The sequence below is a fragment of the Pongo abelii genome, chromosome 5 (assembly GCF_028885655.2).
Source record: "Pongo abelii isolate AG06213 chromosome 5, NHGRI_mPonAbe1-v2.0_pri, whole genome shotgun sequence".
Lineage (NCBI taxonomy): Eukaryota > Metazoa > Chordata > Mammalia > Primates > Hominidae > Pongo > Pongo abelii.
Window position 1 is genome coordinate 15,338,748 of NC_071990.2, and position 15,222 is coordinate 15,353,969.

The 15,222-nt window shown below is 40.5% G+C and overlaps 1 protein-coding gene across 11 annotated transcripts in view; it reads left to right on the forward strand.

Moving 5' to 3' along the window:
• JARID2 (jumonji and AT-rich interaction domain containing 2) overlaps positions 1 to 15,222 on the forward strand; it is a 280,235-nt gene that overhangs the window by 160,876 nt on the left and 104,137 nt on the right. For 10 of the 11 annotated variants that reach the window (XM_063725366.1, XM_024248373.3, XM_063725365.1 and 7 more), the window contains one exon: positions 6,772 to 6,913. The exons of the other annotated variant lie outside the window; for it this stretch is intronic. In XM_063725366.1, the coding sequence (XP_063581436.1) occupies positions 6,772 to 6,913 (142 nt within the window). The remainder of the gene's footprint in view (positions 1 to 6,771; positions 6,914 to 15,222) is intronic. 11 annotated transcript variants of the gene reach the window in all.

The following is a 15,222-nucleotide window of genomic DNA, read 5'->3' on the forward strand; positions in this document are numbered from 1 at the left end:
GTGTTCTGCTTACCTCTTCCTCTGAGGAAATAGGAGATGTCTGCTGTGTTTGTTCCTTTGCAGCTCAAGACGTTTATTGCCTTCTGGGGCCCAGGGTCCCATCTTTCTCAAAGAGTCATTTACTTGGTTCTGAAATAGGAAAAAAAGGATAGAGTCAGACATTTTCCTTATCTACCCAGTGACCCAACTTTTCCATGTTAATAATGAACACTGTGTGAGGTCTTAGTATCTAACACTGTCTCAAAAAATTGTGCATGCAAAAGAGGTGTAGATTGTTGAAGGTGTGTTGTGGGGGCGGATTCTGGTGGTGGTGAGAGAGCTCTTGTGAGATTGTTGATTTACAGATCAGTATTTACATCTGTTTTCCCAGGGGTTAAATGTAACAAAAATATGTCCCCCGGGTCCACCTATTCATCCTCCCCATCCTTGCCTCCAAATCTTGGGACTGTTTTAAGGAGTGATGAGTGGGGGTGTTTTTGGATTGTCTTTTCTTGACCAGAATGGGAAATCTCCATAGCTGATTTGACAGTAGACAAAGGGGAGCCCTAGTCGGCTCAGGGGCTGGTCTCATAAGGGAAAGGGATAATTATTTTCCATAAGCCGAGGTATGAAACCACTTTCATTTGCGCCTCGTTGACCACAAGTGTGCCACTGACATCCTGCCTCATGACTGGCATTTGTTCTCAGTCACGCCAGTGTGTTGATCTGGTGAGCATGTCAGTGGACAAGCCTGGGCTGTGCTCTGCAGACCCTGTGCCCTGCTCGCCCCTCTCCCTGGAGCTCTGTGCTCCATTGGAAGCTTCACATGCTGACCTGCATGTGTACAGTGATGGGCAAACTCCATGTTCATATTGACCATGCCAAGCAGGCCCAAAGCCAAATCTGCCCTGGCATCAGAATGCCTACCCTGCTTAAAAAGCAATTCATTTTTTTTTCCTCTTTGCAAAACCTGAGTGAACATAACATTTATTTTTCACTATCAATGGCAGCAAACTATGCATTCTGATGACCTCAGAGAGGGTCCTACCTCAGCCATGGGGGCTGCTTTTATAATTTTTCTATCAACTTAAAGTGCTGCGCGCGCACACACACACACACACACACACACACACACACACACAGAGAGAGAGAGAGAGAGAGAGAGAGAGAGGGAAAAATTGCTGCTGAAAATGAAAGCTCTCTTTGGATGCTTGACTGTTTGATATGTAATGTGATAACCTTGTCTCACAGTGACAGGGTGACAGACGGCATTGGCTCTATAATACAGAATTACCTTTTGTGCATCTTTTCTACAACAAAGCTAAATACATTGACTCACCCTAATATGCTAATGACTTTGGTGTGCTCCAGATGTTTTAGAAGCCCTGGAACAGCCTCAGAGCCCTCCTTGTTTTTCCTTTCTTTTTAACCCTTCTTTTGGCATTGCTTTTGTGGAATAGAGCCATTGGCTTTTCCTTTGGTTTTCTATTGTCATGTATGTGTAGCTAATGAGAGAGGACCACTTCTTTGTGTCTAAAACATGATAAAATGATACAGACTACATGCTGTAGTCCTTTTTTTTTTTCCAGATATTAGAAAAGAGTTGTCTTCTGTCCATACATTTGTGTTCTGAAATCTGTTGTTCTCATCAGTTGCTTTAGAAGTTCCTTCAGCTAAAGGAATCTTTGGCCTAATTTGTGTTTCAATTTTCCCAATGCCCATGATATAAGGCAAGAGGGAGATAGCCATACACTAGTATCTCCAGTTTCCAAGAACAACAGGAATTCCTATTCCATTTTGATGCTGCTGTTCCAGACTCAGAAAGAAGCCTGTTTTGTTGTATTGTTTTGTGCGGTCTTTTCATTTCTTGCTAATTTGGGAGATGGGGTGAAAAGCTCCTGAATGTGCAGAGCTGCTGATGGCAGGGTTCTGTTGTGTTCAATTTCTTTAGAGTTCTCGGCTGCACAAATGGACACTGCCTTGTGGCTAAATGGTCTTGGATCCCAGACGCACTTCTCCCATCAGCTGATGGTGACTAGCTGAGGTTGCAGGCACAGTAACCAAGCTGCCTTTACTGCAATGATTTACAATTTCCAGCTCATATTTATTGCTTTTGTGAAAGACAATAGACATGGTTTAATTTAAGTTCAACCTACTGAATATTAATAGAGGAGAACAAATGCTAATGGGATAGACTGAATCTTTGGGCCATTCATTCAATTTCCTCTGTTTAACCTCCTCTCCCCAACAAAGGTTTGTGTTGGTCGGGGTGGGGGAGGGGGTTGGAAAAATAAAAACGGTTTGAGCGTGTGAAGGAGGGGATGCCATTTCATGATTTCTCGTTGACTAAAAATAATAATTTTAACAATTGGTGGCAGGGCTTTGTTAGGGGAGAGAAAAGGCAGTACATTAGCTTGGCTAATGTTATAATAATGGCTGTCTTGCCCTGTGGCATCATATTCCGTCTTGCTGACCTGGCCCTCCTGGATTGGGCAGGCTGTATGATTGGGCTTAAAACATTCAAAATGAAATGTGGTAGCCAGTACAGTGGAGATTGGTCGCCGGCGGGGGGGTTAGATAAAGAAAAAGCCCAGGTTTATTCAACCATGTAGGCTGTCTGACTATAAATAAATGTAAATGTTTTCTGGGCTGATATATACAGAATGGAAGTACTCAAATTGAAAAAGTTTATCACGTGCAGAATAAAGTCAGTCTTGCGCCTTCATGAGGGCCAGTAAAATCTATGGTCCTGGCCAGGCGCAGTGGCTCATGTCTGTAATCCTAGCACTTTGGGAGGCTGAGGCAGGTGTATCACAAGGTCGAGAGATCAAGACCGTCCTGGCCAACATGGTGAAACCCCGTCTCTACTAAAAATACAAAAATTAGCTGAGCGTGGTAGCGAACGCCTATAGTCCCAGCTACTCAGGAGGCTGAGGCAGGAGCATTGCTTGAACCTGGGAGGCGGAGGTTGCAGTGAGCCAAGATTGTGCCACTGCGCTCCAGCCTCATGACAGAGCGAGACTCTGTCTCAAGGTGGGGGGAGAGGGGAGCCTATGGCCCTTTAATTTGTACAAAGACGATTCCTTATGTATGGGCCCCATTTTATGAATCTGGAACGTGAATGTGATTGATTCTCTTCTAGTTCAAGTACTCATTGCAATCCTCAGAATGGTGGAAAACTTGGAGTTCTCGGAAGATTTAGTTTGATGAGGGCCTGGAACAGTGGAGTCAGTACTTTGATTTCTTTTTGCTCAGTCATGCCTTATCAGAGTAGCCTTATCTGTTTTGCATTTTGCTCACATAAAATCGTTTAATATTTCTAGGTATTTTTCATGTGTAAAATCTCTTCATAAAACTACCCCTAATTTGTACTTAAGCAATTGATTTGCGGGGTGAGAGGGTAGTTGGGGAGAACATTACACGTCTCTTTACATTTATGCTTCTTAGACATGCACATTTTTTCCAACCTGTTACTTTTTTGAGTCTCTATTTGTCACGTTAGCTGATTCTTGTAACTTTGTGACATTTTGCAGGCAAGCGTCTTTTTTTTTTTCCACAAAATTATTGATAAAAGGTACATGAGGCCATGTGCGGTTTTCACGCCTGTAATTCCAGCACTTTGGGAGGTTGAAATGGGTGCGGATTACTTGAACCCAGGAGTTTGAGACCAGCTTGGCAACAAAGCAAGACCCCATGTATAAAAAAAAGAAAAAAATTAGTGGGGCATGGTGGTGCACACTTGTAGTCCCAGCCATTCGGGAGGCTGAGGCTGTTGTGAGCATGTCACTGCACTCTATAGCATGGGTGACAGAGCAAGACCGTGTCCCCCCGCACCCCCACCCCCCCCAAAAAAAAAGTCCCCAGAGCAGCCAAAGCAGCATTAGTGTCACCTGGGAATGTGTTAGAACAGGGGACACTTGGGGGGTGATTCGCATGCATGCTCAAGTTTGAGAATCACTTCTCTTTACAGTCACCCAGATTCTTTTTGTCAGGAGGACAGAAGCAAAGCTGTCATCAAAAAGCTTACTTTCTTACTGCTAAATCATTTGTTCATTCTTTCATGCATTCACCTCTTATTCAGCTAAGACTTCAGCTGCTGTTATGTACCAAAGGGTATAGGAACCCTTCCCAGTCTTCCTGAGCTGCTCCTAGTCCTTGTTTAGTTGGTTTTTTATACCAATATAGCTCTTCCTCCTTGTCCTCTTCCTCCATCACCACTCTGTGTTTTTAGGCTTACTGCAAATCCCAACTTTCTTGTTCTTGTTTTGGTATTGCAAGCTTGCCGGCTGGCTCCATTGGCTCACTCATTATCCTCTCTATCACTTTCTTTTCTTCACTTACTACTGAGTGATGCATATGTCTATGTTTGTCTGTCTCTCCTAATTTCAGATTTTGATTAACCTATATCCCCAGTGCCCTGGCATATAGTATTTATTAAGTAAATGAATGGATAAATTCAGAATTGATCCCTTTTTTGCCTTCTGTGCTTTATTCTCCATTATGTTATTCCCACCTTGTGCTGTTGAAAAAAGGAAACTTCAGGCCAGGTGCAGTAACTCATGCCTGTAATCCCAGCACTTTGGGAGGCTGAGGTGAGTGGATCCCGTGAGCCCAGGAGTTTGAGATCAGCCTGGGCAACATGGTGAAACCCCGTCTCTACAAAAAATACAAGGATTAGCTGGGCATGGTGGCATGTGTCTGCGGTCTTAGCTGAGGCAGGAGGATTTCTCCAGCCCAGGAGGTGAAGGCTGCAGTGAGCTTTGATTGCGCCACTGCCCTCCAGCCTGGGCAACAGAGCGAGACCCTATCTCAAAAGCAAAAAGAAAAATTTGAACTCAACCAAGACGATACATATTTACGACGTGCATCCTCTTTTTTTCCTTTTCAATTTTATATCTGGTTCTTTAACCAGCATTTTTATTTTCAGTTTTCTCTATGGTAATTTATCCATCTTCTCTTTTTACAGATAAGATAAATATTATGTTCCTTGGCCAACTCTAATCTTGGTTAAATGTCGTCTGTATCCTAATTGGGTCGGCGGGGGGGATCCCCCACTCATATAGTGACACTACTAATGTGCTCTAACTGAGTGCTGATCAGTAAAGATGTTATTTAAACTACATATATAATTTTAGTTTCTGCAGTCACACTCAAAAGAAGTAGGTGAAATCAATGTTAATATATTTGATTTAATCTAATCCAAAACATTTCCACAATTAATAGAACATTGTCAACGACATGTTACATTCTGATATTAAATTACAATTAAGTAAAATTAAAATTTATTTTCTTATCCACACTAGGCACATTTCAGGTGCTCAGTAGCTGCACATGACTAGTGGCTACTGTAATGGAGAACATGGCTTCAATCTCTGAAACACTGTCCACGCTTTTATCCTTGGATTCTTAGATTTCCATACAGTTGTCTCCTTTTGCCCTCACAGTACAGACTCCCAGCATTTTCTTTGGGGGTTTTTGTATGTCTCTGTTTCTGTATTGTAGTCACAACTCTTAAAGCCTCATTAGTCGAAGTGAATAACCATGTGTTTTATTTTCAACCTGATGTTATCACTCATACTCTGAAATGATGTAAAAATAGATAACTGGGGAAATGCAAGCAGAAACAAGCCAGGTCCCAGTGCTTTGTTGATGTGTACTATGTTCATTCAGAATGTTTATGTATTTTTTAATCAAATACATAGAACACTGTGTTCTACATAGTGTTTAGTACAACTAACAGAAGTCACTTCCTGAGATACTTCAGTCGCAAAGACTTAATACAGAGAAATGAAGTGTGCATAAAATTGGTGGAAGGACTAGAAGAGTAAAAATCAAGGGGCCACTCTGTATTTTTGGCTTCAAGATCAAGCACTGTAAAACTGCAGATGCTGTGCTAGCAGTGCTGCTACTGCCCAGCTCTGGTTGCCTTCGAGGGTTGTGACTAGACAGTGGACAATGGGTCTAGTCGCTGTGGACGTGTATATCAGTGGAAGCTTCTTGTTGACAGAACCTATGTTGATGTAAGGGACTCTGAGGCTTTGTTATTCACCCGTTTCCCTATAGTGTGACCTTACTGCTGGTTAAAATACTTCCATATCAGTTAGTACATAGCTGCTTTTTAGAGCCCTCAAGGGCCTGCAGCTTCTTTCCACATTTTGGTTACTAAAAGCACATCCATGAGCACCAAGACTCCCCTGCTTATCATCTGCTATCATAGAGAATCCTTATCCTTTGAGATGATCAAAGGCAAATCCAGTTACAATCTGATCTTATAGAAGGCTATGAAGAAAAACAAGTGGAGTAGGATTTCTAGTTAATATCTAAGATGTGGCTACAAAGATAAGGATGACTTTTCTTGTGTGGCAGGTACTGGTTCCTGCAGGCAATTCCAGAAAGGATTTCAGTATCTGTAGAGTCAATATTTACTACTTCAAGAGTGACTAGTTTGATAACAGATACTCCATTCTTCCTTTCAACCCTTTAGCTGCAAAAGATGTTTATGTACTCTTTAAAAACGAATCCTGAAGTATAGTATTACAATTCCAAATTTCTGCTCAAATTTCTTACTGTTGAAATTGTTTCCCTCTTAGGCATTTCACTCTCTTTAAAGGTCTCAAATAGAATGATGAGGTTTTACTTTTCTCCACCCATTCAAAAGGGATGTGTGCTTTTAAATTCTCTTCTATCCACATTCTTGTCTGTCTTCATCAGCGTTGTGTAGGGTTAACTGTGGTAAAGTGCTGCCTCCTGATGTGATGTATTTAAGTGTTTGTCCCCTTTTCTCACCTGTAGGGCTCCTTGGTAATGACCAGTCTAAGGGATTAGGACCAGCATCAGAACAGTCAGAGAATGAAAAGGACGATGCATCCCAAGTGTCCTCCACTAGCAACGATGTTAGTTCTTCAGATTTTGAAGAAGGGCCGTCGAGGAAAAGGTTAGTACCCAAGGCTGAAAATATTGGTACCTTCAACCAGGGACTGCAAACTCAGGTGCCAGTTTTCGCCACATGATAATGTGAGCCCATTCACCCAATCTCTTGATTTTCATAGAGGAGCCAGAATTATGAGGTTTCGTATCAGATGTCCTGCTTTCTAAGTATTGTCTAATAATTATAATTAAAAATGGAAAAAAAGTACTCTGGACTGACAGCACATGTTCCTGCTGGAACAGTTAGTCAAAGAGTTGCCAGCTTGTAATGCCTGTCTTAACTGTTCATTTTAATTGATTCTCAGCAGCAGTCATCTTGAGGAATATATATATTAGGTGATGTTTTGCCACTTCTGAAAAGAGATCTTTCTAAAAATTTGAAGAAGTAAATGTGGTGTTTCTGAGACGTTTTTTCCTTGTCAGGAAAGCTGAAATTACACTGTGTATTTTTAATCCCTTGCTGTTTTACCAAGTTCCAAGTTAGTAGCTGTGGAATTGGTGCTTAAAACTTAGAACAGCAGTTATTTTTATGTGGCTTTCCTAAATAAGCTTCAGATAGTTTGGTAAGGAAGTTGGCTTTAGTAGTTTGATAACAGTTTGTGGTTTCATGGTCAAACAGTGGCAGTGACATTTTATAATAATGATTTTACTTGGGTGTTTTTGAAACCCTTTGCATAGTATGTACCCTACTTCATACCTGATATGTTATTTCTTTTTTTTTCCCTGTTAGAATTTATATTTCCCTTTGTTCTCTTTATGTTTACCTGGATGACTAGCTTCCTGAGTTTTTCTTAGAATTTGTTAGTTTTGGGGATTGAAGGAAAAGAAAAAAAAAATCCCCCTTGTCAGTTCATCTCTGTTTACTCATTCTGGAGAATTTACTTTTTAGAAACAATCTACATGTATCTATCTAAAGAAGAACAGAATAGAGTGAAAAATTAAGAGAAAAGGATAAGATTAGCCATGTGTAGATATTGAAAATGCCTGTTTTCAGGTCTGAAAGTTGAGATGCATAGCTCAAAGTCTTTTATTTTCTTCATCATGAGGTGTCGTCTTTTAAATAGCCTTTTAAATACATTGAATCTGTATTCTTCTCTCATTTTCTCTTCATCCTCAGCACTTTGTCTTAGAAGATGTCATAAGATTCGTAATTAGTATAGTTAGGATCTTCCCGCGTACTGAGCTTTGTATGTCACTTCTTTTAAAAAGAGTGTCTCAGCGATGAACCTGTTATATTACAGATATTCCATAACAAACATTCCCCTGTTCCAGTTTAAAGCATGAATTATCACAAGAGAGTGATTTTAAGGATGTGTAAAAAATTGTGTCAGTAAATATATTGGAATGTGTGATAATATTATCCATGCCTCCAACATGGGCATCTGGCATGCATCTGGCATCAACTTTCATCTCCATTTGGGGAGCAGAATTCTCTGAGTCTGGGCACCCACTCCTTTAGCTATGTGGCTGGCCATCACCCTCACTTCTGGCTGAGAGCTGGTCAGCATCTGGGTGCAGTGATGTGTGTTGTAGGCTTCATTCTTAAGGAGGAGGGACTCTTTGTCCGTAACTCATTGTGATTCTCTCAGTAGATAGTGCTGCTAGCTTTCTCTTTGTATGGGACCACAGTGTCATGTGGCACCTGAGTGCAAAACAGTCATTTAACTGGAATTTTTTAAGGTAGTAGAAAAGAGAAACTATTTTCAGAGTTAGCTGAAGGAAAACTTAGCCATGGCAAATCCTTTTTAATTATTAATGTGTCAAGTATCTTACTGAATTAAGGATGCATTGCAACCTACTAACTTGGTTCTGGTCTCATCAAGGTTTTATGTGGATTAAGGTTTGATAGGCTTGGGTAGATTTTGAGGATGGGCTGGGGCACTCTTGATTATAGGAGGAAGATTTTGTAGCCTTCAAATGTGTAGTGTCATTAGGGTATGAATTTCCTTTTTTGGGGGATTGAGGGAGACAAGAGTCTCGCTCTGTCACCCAGTCTGGAGTGCAGTGGTGCAATCTCAGCTCACTGCAATCTTTGCCTCTTGGGTTCAAGTGATTCTCATGCCTCAGCCTCCTGAGTAGCTGGGATTACAGGCACACACCACCATACCTGGCTAATTCTTGTATTTTTAGTAGAGATGGGGTTTTGCCATGTTGGCCAGGCTGGCCTTGAACTCCCGGCCTCAAGTGATCCACCCACCTCTGAAAGTGCTGGAGTTATAGGCTTGAGTCACCACATCCAGCCAGGGCATGCATTTCTTGGGGTGTTGCAGGATATGTAGCAAGCATAAAATGATAACTTAAAACCTAAGGCCTTAAAGAACTCCTTTGTTTTGATCCTTCTTCAGTATTTAGTGGGTTGGGAATGAGCCCTGCCTTCAAAAGCAGAGTAAATGACTTGGGTCCTGAATTTCCAGAGCGTGGGTAGTATACTGTTGAAACTGTAATACGTAACCTGTCTTCAACTCACATACAGAATGCCTTTTTTCTAATAGGGTAATGGAATGTGCTGACTCTGAAGGTGAGAAGTTGAGCCTAAAGTAACTACCTATAATGGTTAATTTTAAAATAGCCTTAGTGGATTGTTAAACAGATGCTGTGTTTTTACTTGCGAGTTTTAAATTTCCTAAACATTATACATGGGAAGAGCTTGTGTTTTTGTTTTTGTTTTTGTTTTGAGACGGAGTTTCGCCTTTGTTGCCCAGGCTGCAGTGCAATGGTGCGATCTCGGCTCACCGCAACCTTTGCCTCCTGGGTTCAAGGGATTCTCCTGCCTCAGCCTTCCGAGTAGCTGGGATTACAGGCATGCACCACTATGCCCGGCTAATTTTGTAGTTTTAGTAGAGTCAGGGTTTCTCCATGTTGGTCAGGCTGGTCTCCCTACTTCAGGTGACCCGCCCACCTCGGCCTCCCAAAGTGTTGGGATTACAGGTGTGAGCCACTGTGCCCAGCAGGGAAGAGCTTTTAGGATTGACCATTTGCATTCTCTTTTGGTCTTTAGACTTTGTAGGACAAAATACTGACTCCTAAAAATTCATATTTTTGTAGTTTGTTTCGTGTTGCTGTAACAGAATAGCTGAGACGGGGTAACTTTAGAAATACAGAAATTTATTGGCTTCCATTTCTGGAGGCTTGGTATTCAAAGATTGAGGGGCTGCATCTGGCGAGAGCTTTCTTACTGCATTATATAACTTGGCAAGAGAGCACAAGAAAGTGCTAAGCTCGTTTTTTTTTGTTGTTGTTGTTTGTTTTTCTAAGTTTAGTTTTTAAAGAGATGGGGTCTGGCTTTCTCACCCAGGCTGGAATGTAGTGGTATGATCATAACTTAATCTGTTGTCTAAAGCCTGGGCTGAAGGGATGCTTGTGCCTCAGACTCCTGAGTAGCTGGGACTACAGTCAGTCACATGCCTCCACGCCTGTCTAAGCTTGCATTTATAACAAACCTACTCCCTAGATAGTGACATTATTCCATTCACGAGGGCAGATCCCTCATGATGTGATCACTTCTTAGGATCTCACCCTCTCAGCACTGTTGGATTGGGGATTAGGTTTCCAGCACATGAGCTTTGTGGGGGCACACATTCAGATCATACTGCAGGGTCATAATTTATGTACGTGCTTTGGAAAGAGCATTTTCACTTTATTTTTTAGAATGATAGGAATTGCTGGTTAGCTATTCTTGTACATTTAATTACTCCTACTCTACACATCCTTTTATGTGCATGATTTTAGAATCATCAGCAAAAAAATATGCCTTTTGTCTACAGTAGGGTGATGGGGAAAGGGGAAGACTGAGAGGGATTTTATGTGCTTGACTTCCTTCTTATGGAAAATAAAAATCTATGGTGGAGACTGATGCCAGCCTCAGTTCAACCTTATCTAGTGTGCTTTTCCAACCTGCACATTGAAGCAATTACATTTTTCTGATGATGCTAATAACAGGTTTTAATTCTTCAGTTAAAACATCCATGTGTTTACTTAAGTGTTATTTTTCTGCAGAAAACCCCCTGAGTCAGATTTTGCTGTGTGTATTTACTGCCAGTGCCTTTACTTGTCACTAGGGATCTTTTTAGCTATAGAAACCAGTGGAGTCCAGAGTTTTTTGAGGGTTTTGGAGTTTTCTCAAGTTCCTAATTCTCTTCCTCAGAGTTTTTCTTTATAGAGGCAACTACTACAACAACAACAAAACTCAAAACCAAAACTGGTATGTTTTTACCTAGCCGTTGAAAGGTCATCTGAGATGCCTCTTTACAAAAGGAAAAGCCAGCCCCGCTTCAGAATCTCTCTGTTGTGTTCATGGAAAGGGCAGCCCAAGAAAAGATGACCGGAGATTCTGTGCTGGTGGGACCCTGAAGGCTGAGTCTTCTTTTTAGTTCTAGATGTTGTTTTTCTTTTTCTTTTGATCATTGTGGTAGGTGAGGTTGTTTTTTTTTTTTAATGATATATTTACATAGTTTATAATTTATATTGTTTAGAATGGAACCATTACAGAGACTTTCATCCTGTTCTGAATGTGAAGGTGGCCCTGCCTATCTCCTTTCTCATTTTGCCCTTTTGTTCCACTCAGTTCTTCTTGTAAAGTGTGTGTTTGCCCCATCAGTCTCTCAGTATTTGTAGAAACCAGAATGGATGGATTTTGGTCATTTGGGTGTGGACTTGTGGTCAGAAACTCTTTGGAAGGATGGTTATGGAGATGAGGATTATTTGTTTGAGGAATGAAAAGATAATGTACAGTTAATTTGGTGATGGTATATTTTTAGATGTACGTAATTACAAGATCTGAAATGTACGATTCAAAAGAGGTCATCTGAGTTGGCCACTAAAATAGAGAGCAAGATTAACTGTTTATATTTTATCTGTGGGTGAGTAGGGGGAAGAGGGTAGAAAAATTTCAAGAGAACGGTGGTTCTTAAGCGGGTCTTATGGAGACTGTGGTGCAGCATAAAGAGTATAGACTGGGGCCAGGCTGTGTGACTTCTCATTATATCTTGAACATTTACTTATTGTGTTATATAATGCAACAGGTATTGTATAATTCCTGTTGGGCAGGTTATATAATATGTCTGGGCGTTAGTTCTCTCATCTGAAAGATGTGAATCACAATAGTAAGTAACTGCCTGATGGTGTTTTGTGACCTGAATAAATTATTCTTAGAGAGAATTTTGATGTATTGGTTGGGTGCAATGGCGCACGTCTATAACCCCAGCACTTTGGGAGGCTGAGGCGGGCCGGTCACTTGAGTCCAGGAGATGGAGAGACCTGCGTGGGCAATACAGTGAAACTCCATTTCTATCAAAAAATACAAAAAAAATTAGCTGGGCCTGTTAGCATGAGCCTGTAGTCCCAGTTACAGGAGGGTGAGATGAGAGGATCGTCTGAGTCTGGGAGACGGAGGTTGCAGTTAGCTGTGATCGCGCCATCACACTCCATCCTAGGGGACAGAGCCAGACTCTGTCTCAAAAAAATAAATAAGCGAATAAATAAATAAAAATAATTCTGATGTATAAACGGTACTCTGCGTGTTAGATGTTAGTAGCCATTGTCAGTATATGTGACACATGAATTGCTACATGTGAGTATGCACATCCTTTCGAGACTTCTCTGACTTGTTTCAGAGGGTTTTTAATTTACACAAATGATTTATATCCTTCCTCTCTGTCAGCCCTACCACAGCCATCTGTAGGCAGATGGAAATGTATGGGTACTCCCTCTTTTGAAGTTATTGAGTCACAGGAAGGACCCTGTGGTGTACATTGTAAATTTCCTCTGCCGAGCTTGGTGTGACCTGGTATTTGCCTGAATGGAGCAGGCAAGAGTGGTGGGGTGAGCAGATTCCATCGTGGCTGTTCTTGCATTAGTCATCGCTTCACCTTAGGGAGAGACCCAGAACCCTAGTGCTTAGTGTTGAGATCTCTTGTTAACTATATTCTTCTTCTTCTTCTTTTTTTTTTTTTTTTGTAAGACAGTCTTGCTCTGTCGCCAGGCTGGAGTGCAGTGGCATGATCTCGTCTCACTGCACCCTCCGCCCTCCCAGGTTCAAGCGATTCTCCTGCCTCAGCCTCCCGAGTAGCTGGGACTACAGGTGCATGCCACCGCACTCGGCTAATTTTTGTATTTTTAGTAGAGACGGGGTTTCACCATGTTGGCCAGGATGGTCTCTATCTCCTAACCTCGGCCTCCTAGAGTTCTGGGATTACAGGCATGAGCCACTGTGCCCGGTCAATTGTATTCTTTAGAAGGGTATATTGCTTTTTGCATACTAACAAAATAAAATAAAATAAAAACTCTAAGAGTTTCTATTTAACTAGTACAGAAGTACAGACTCTGTCTCTGCAGGGATGTAACTTTTTTGTTAAACAAGGAGCTGCTGTATTTTAGTTAGGCTTTCAATCCTATAGGACTTAGTTTAAACACCGTTTGTCCTATTAGATTGAATTTTGAATGTAAAGAATTATTGGAAGTGTATGGATTTCATAACTCAGTGTACTCTGAGATATGACATGCCTCTGGATATGAAGACATGTTGAAAGTGGTGAGAGTTCTCTCAGGCTTTTAACAGTTTTGATATTCACAGTTACATTGTCTGCATGACTGTGTTCCTTATTCTTTTTGGTCTGAGTTACTTTGATGGTAAAAAATGCTTTTATTTACTTCGAGTTTGAGAGGAAGATCAGCCCAAATGTATATGAATCTTGCTTGATAGCATGCATGAATTGGGATTATTCAAAGTGAGCATCCTTGAGAATTAGAATTATATTAAATAAGTGCCTAGTTTTTACTCATTCCTGTATCAAAAATAAATTAGTAGTATAATTTACTATTAAATGCAAAAAAGTGAAAGCAAAACAATCAGCAAAAAGCTTAACATTTCTCTTAACCCTTGATTTATGTTTAGAAGCTTCCACTGATCAGGTTATTTGGAGTTTATTTTGTTGTTACAACCTGGAGATATATTTTATAAATAAGAGAAATACTATTTTAATTCTCAGCTTTAGAGTTATCATGGGTGAAATGTACCCTCTACTACAGAAAGTAAAGTAAAGAAAAATTGAGTAATAGATTATGATGTGGCAATTTTGAACACAAAAGATGTGGAAGTAAATATAAAGTAAATGTGGGTAAATCTGGCTTATCTGCTGTTTCAAGTTATCTAGGTAGTTGCCATTTTTGTTTCAATTCTCATTTTCATTTGCTTTTGCTTGAAGGATTTTAACATTTCTAACATTAGGTCTGCTGTTGATCATTCAGCTTTTGTATGTCTGCGAAGATCTTATTTCACCCACATTAAAAAAATGCTTTTATGATAATTGTAGAATTACATGCAGTTATACAAAATACACCTTCATTTCTTACAGATATTTTTGCTGGGTATAAAATTTTAGGTTAATGGTCATTCACCATCAGTACTTCAGTGACACTGCCCCACTGTCCTGATGTGCATCATTTCTGATGAGAATCCTGTTTGTCATTTTCATAGCTTTGTAGGAGCAATCATTTACCACAATTTTCTTTTGAATCCCTTACTGGTTTTAGGTAATTTGATACGATGTGCTTTGGCATAGTTTTTATTTTCAGAGCTTTGAGATTCATTTGAGTGTATTAGGTTTGTAGATTTCATTTACTATGGAAAAATTGGAGCCATTATTATTTCAAATATTTTCGTGTGCATTCGTCTCCCCTTTGGGGACTTAATTTTCATATATATTACTCTGAAGTTGTCCCATAGCTCATGTGTTTTGTTCCTTTTTTGATCTGTATGTTGTATTTTAGATAGTTTATACCCTAAATCTGCTGGTAAGACTATTGAATATATCTTTTATCTCAGACATTGTTATTATATTTTAGAAGTTACAGCCTGGCACGGTGGCTCATGCCTGTAATCCTAGCACTTCGGGAGGCCGAGGCGGGTGGATCACCAGGTCAGGAGTTTAAGACCTTCCTGGCCAACATGGTGTGAAACCCTGTCTCTACTAAAAATACAAAAAGTAGCTGGGCGTGGTGGTGCACATCTGTAATCCCAGGTACTCAGGAGGCTGAGGCAGGAGAATCGCTTGAACCCAGGAGGCAGAGGTTGCAGTGAGCCAAGATCACACCACTGCACTACAGCCTGGGTGACAGAGCAAGACTCCATCTCAAAAAAAAAAAAAAAAAACAATGAAGTTAGATTTTGGTCTTTTCATAATCTTCAGTGTCTCTAGTAATATGCTTATTCTTTGGTGTTTCTTGAACATGTGGAGTACAGTTACAAGAGATACTTGAGTATATGTGCTATTTTTGTCTTCCATTATTTACAAAACAGTTTTGATTGATTAATCTTCC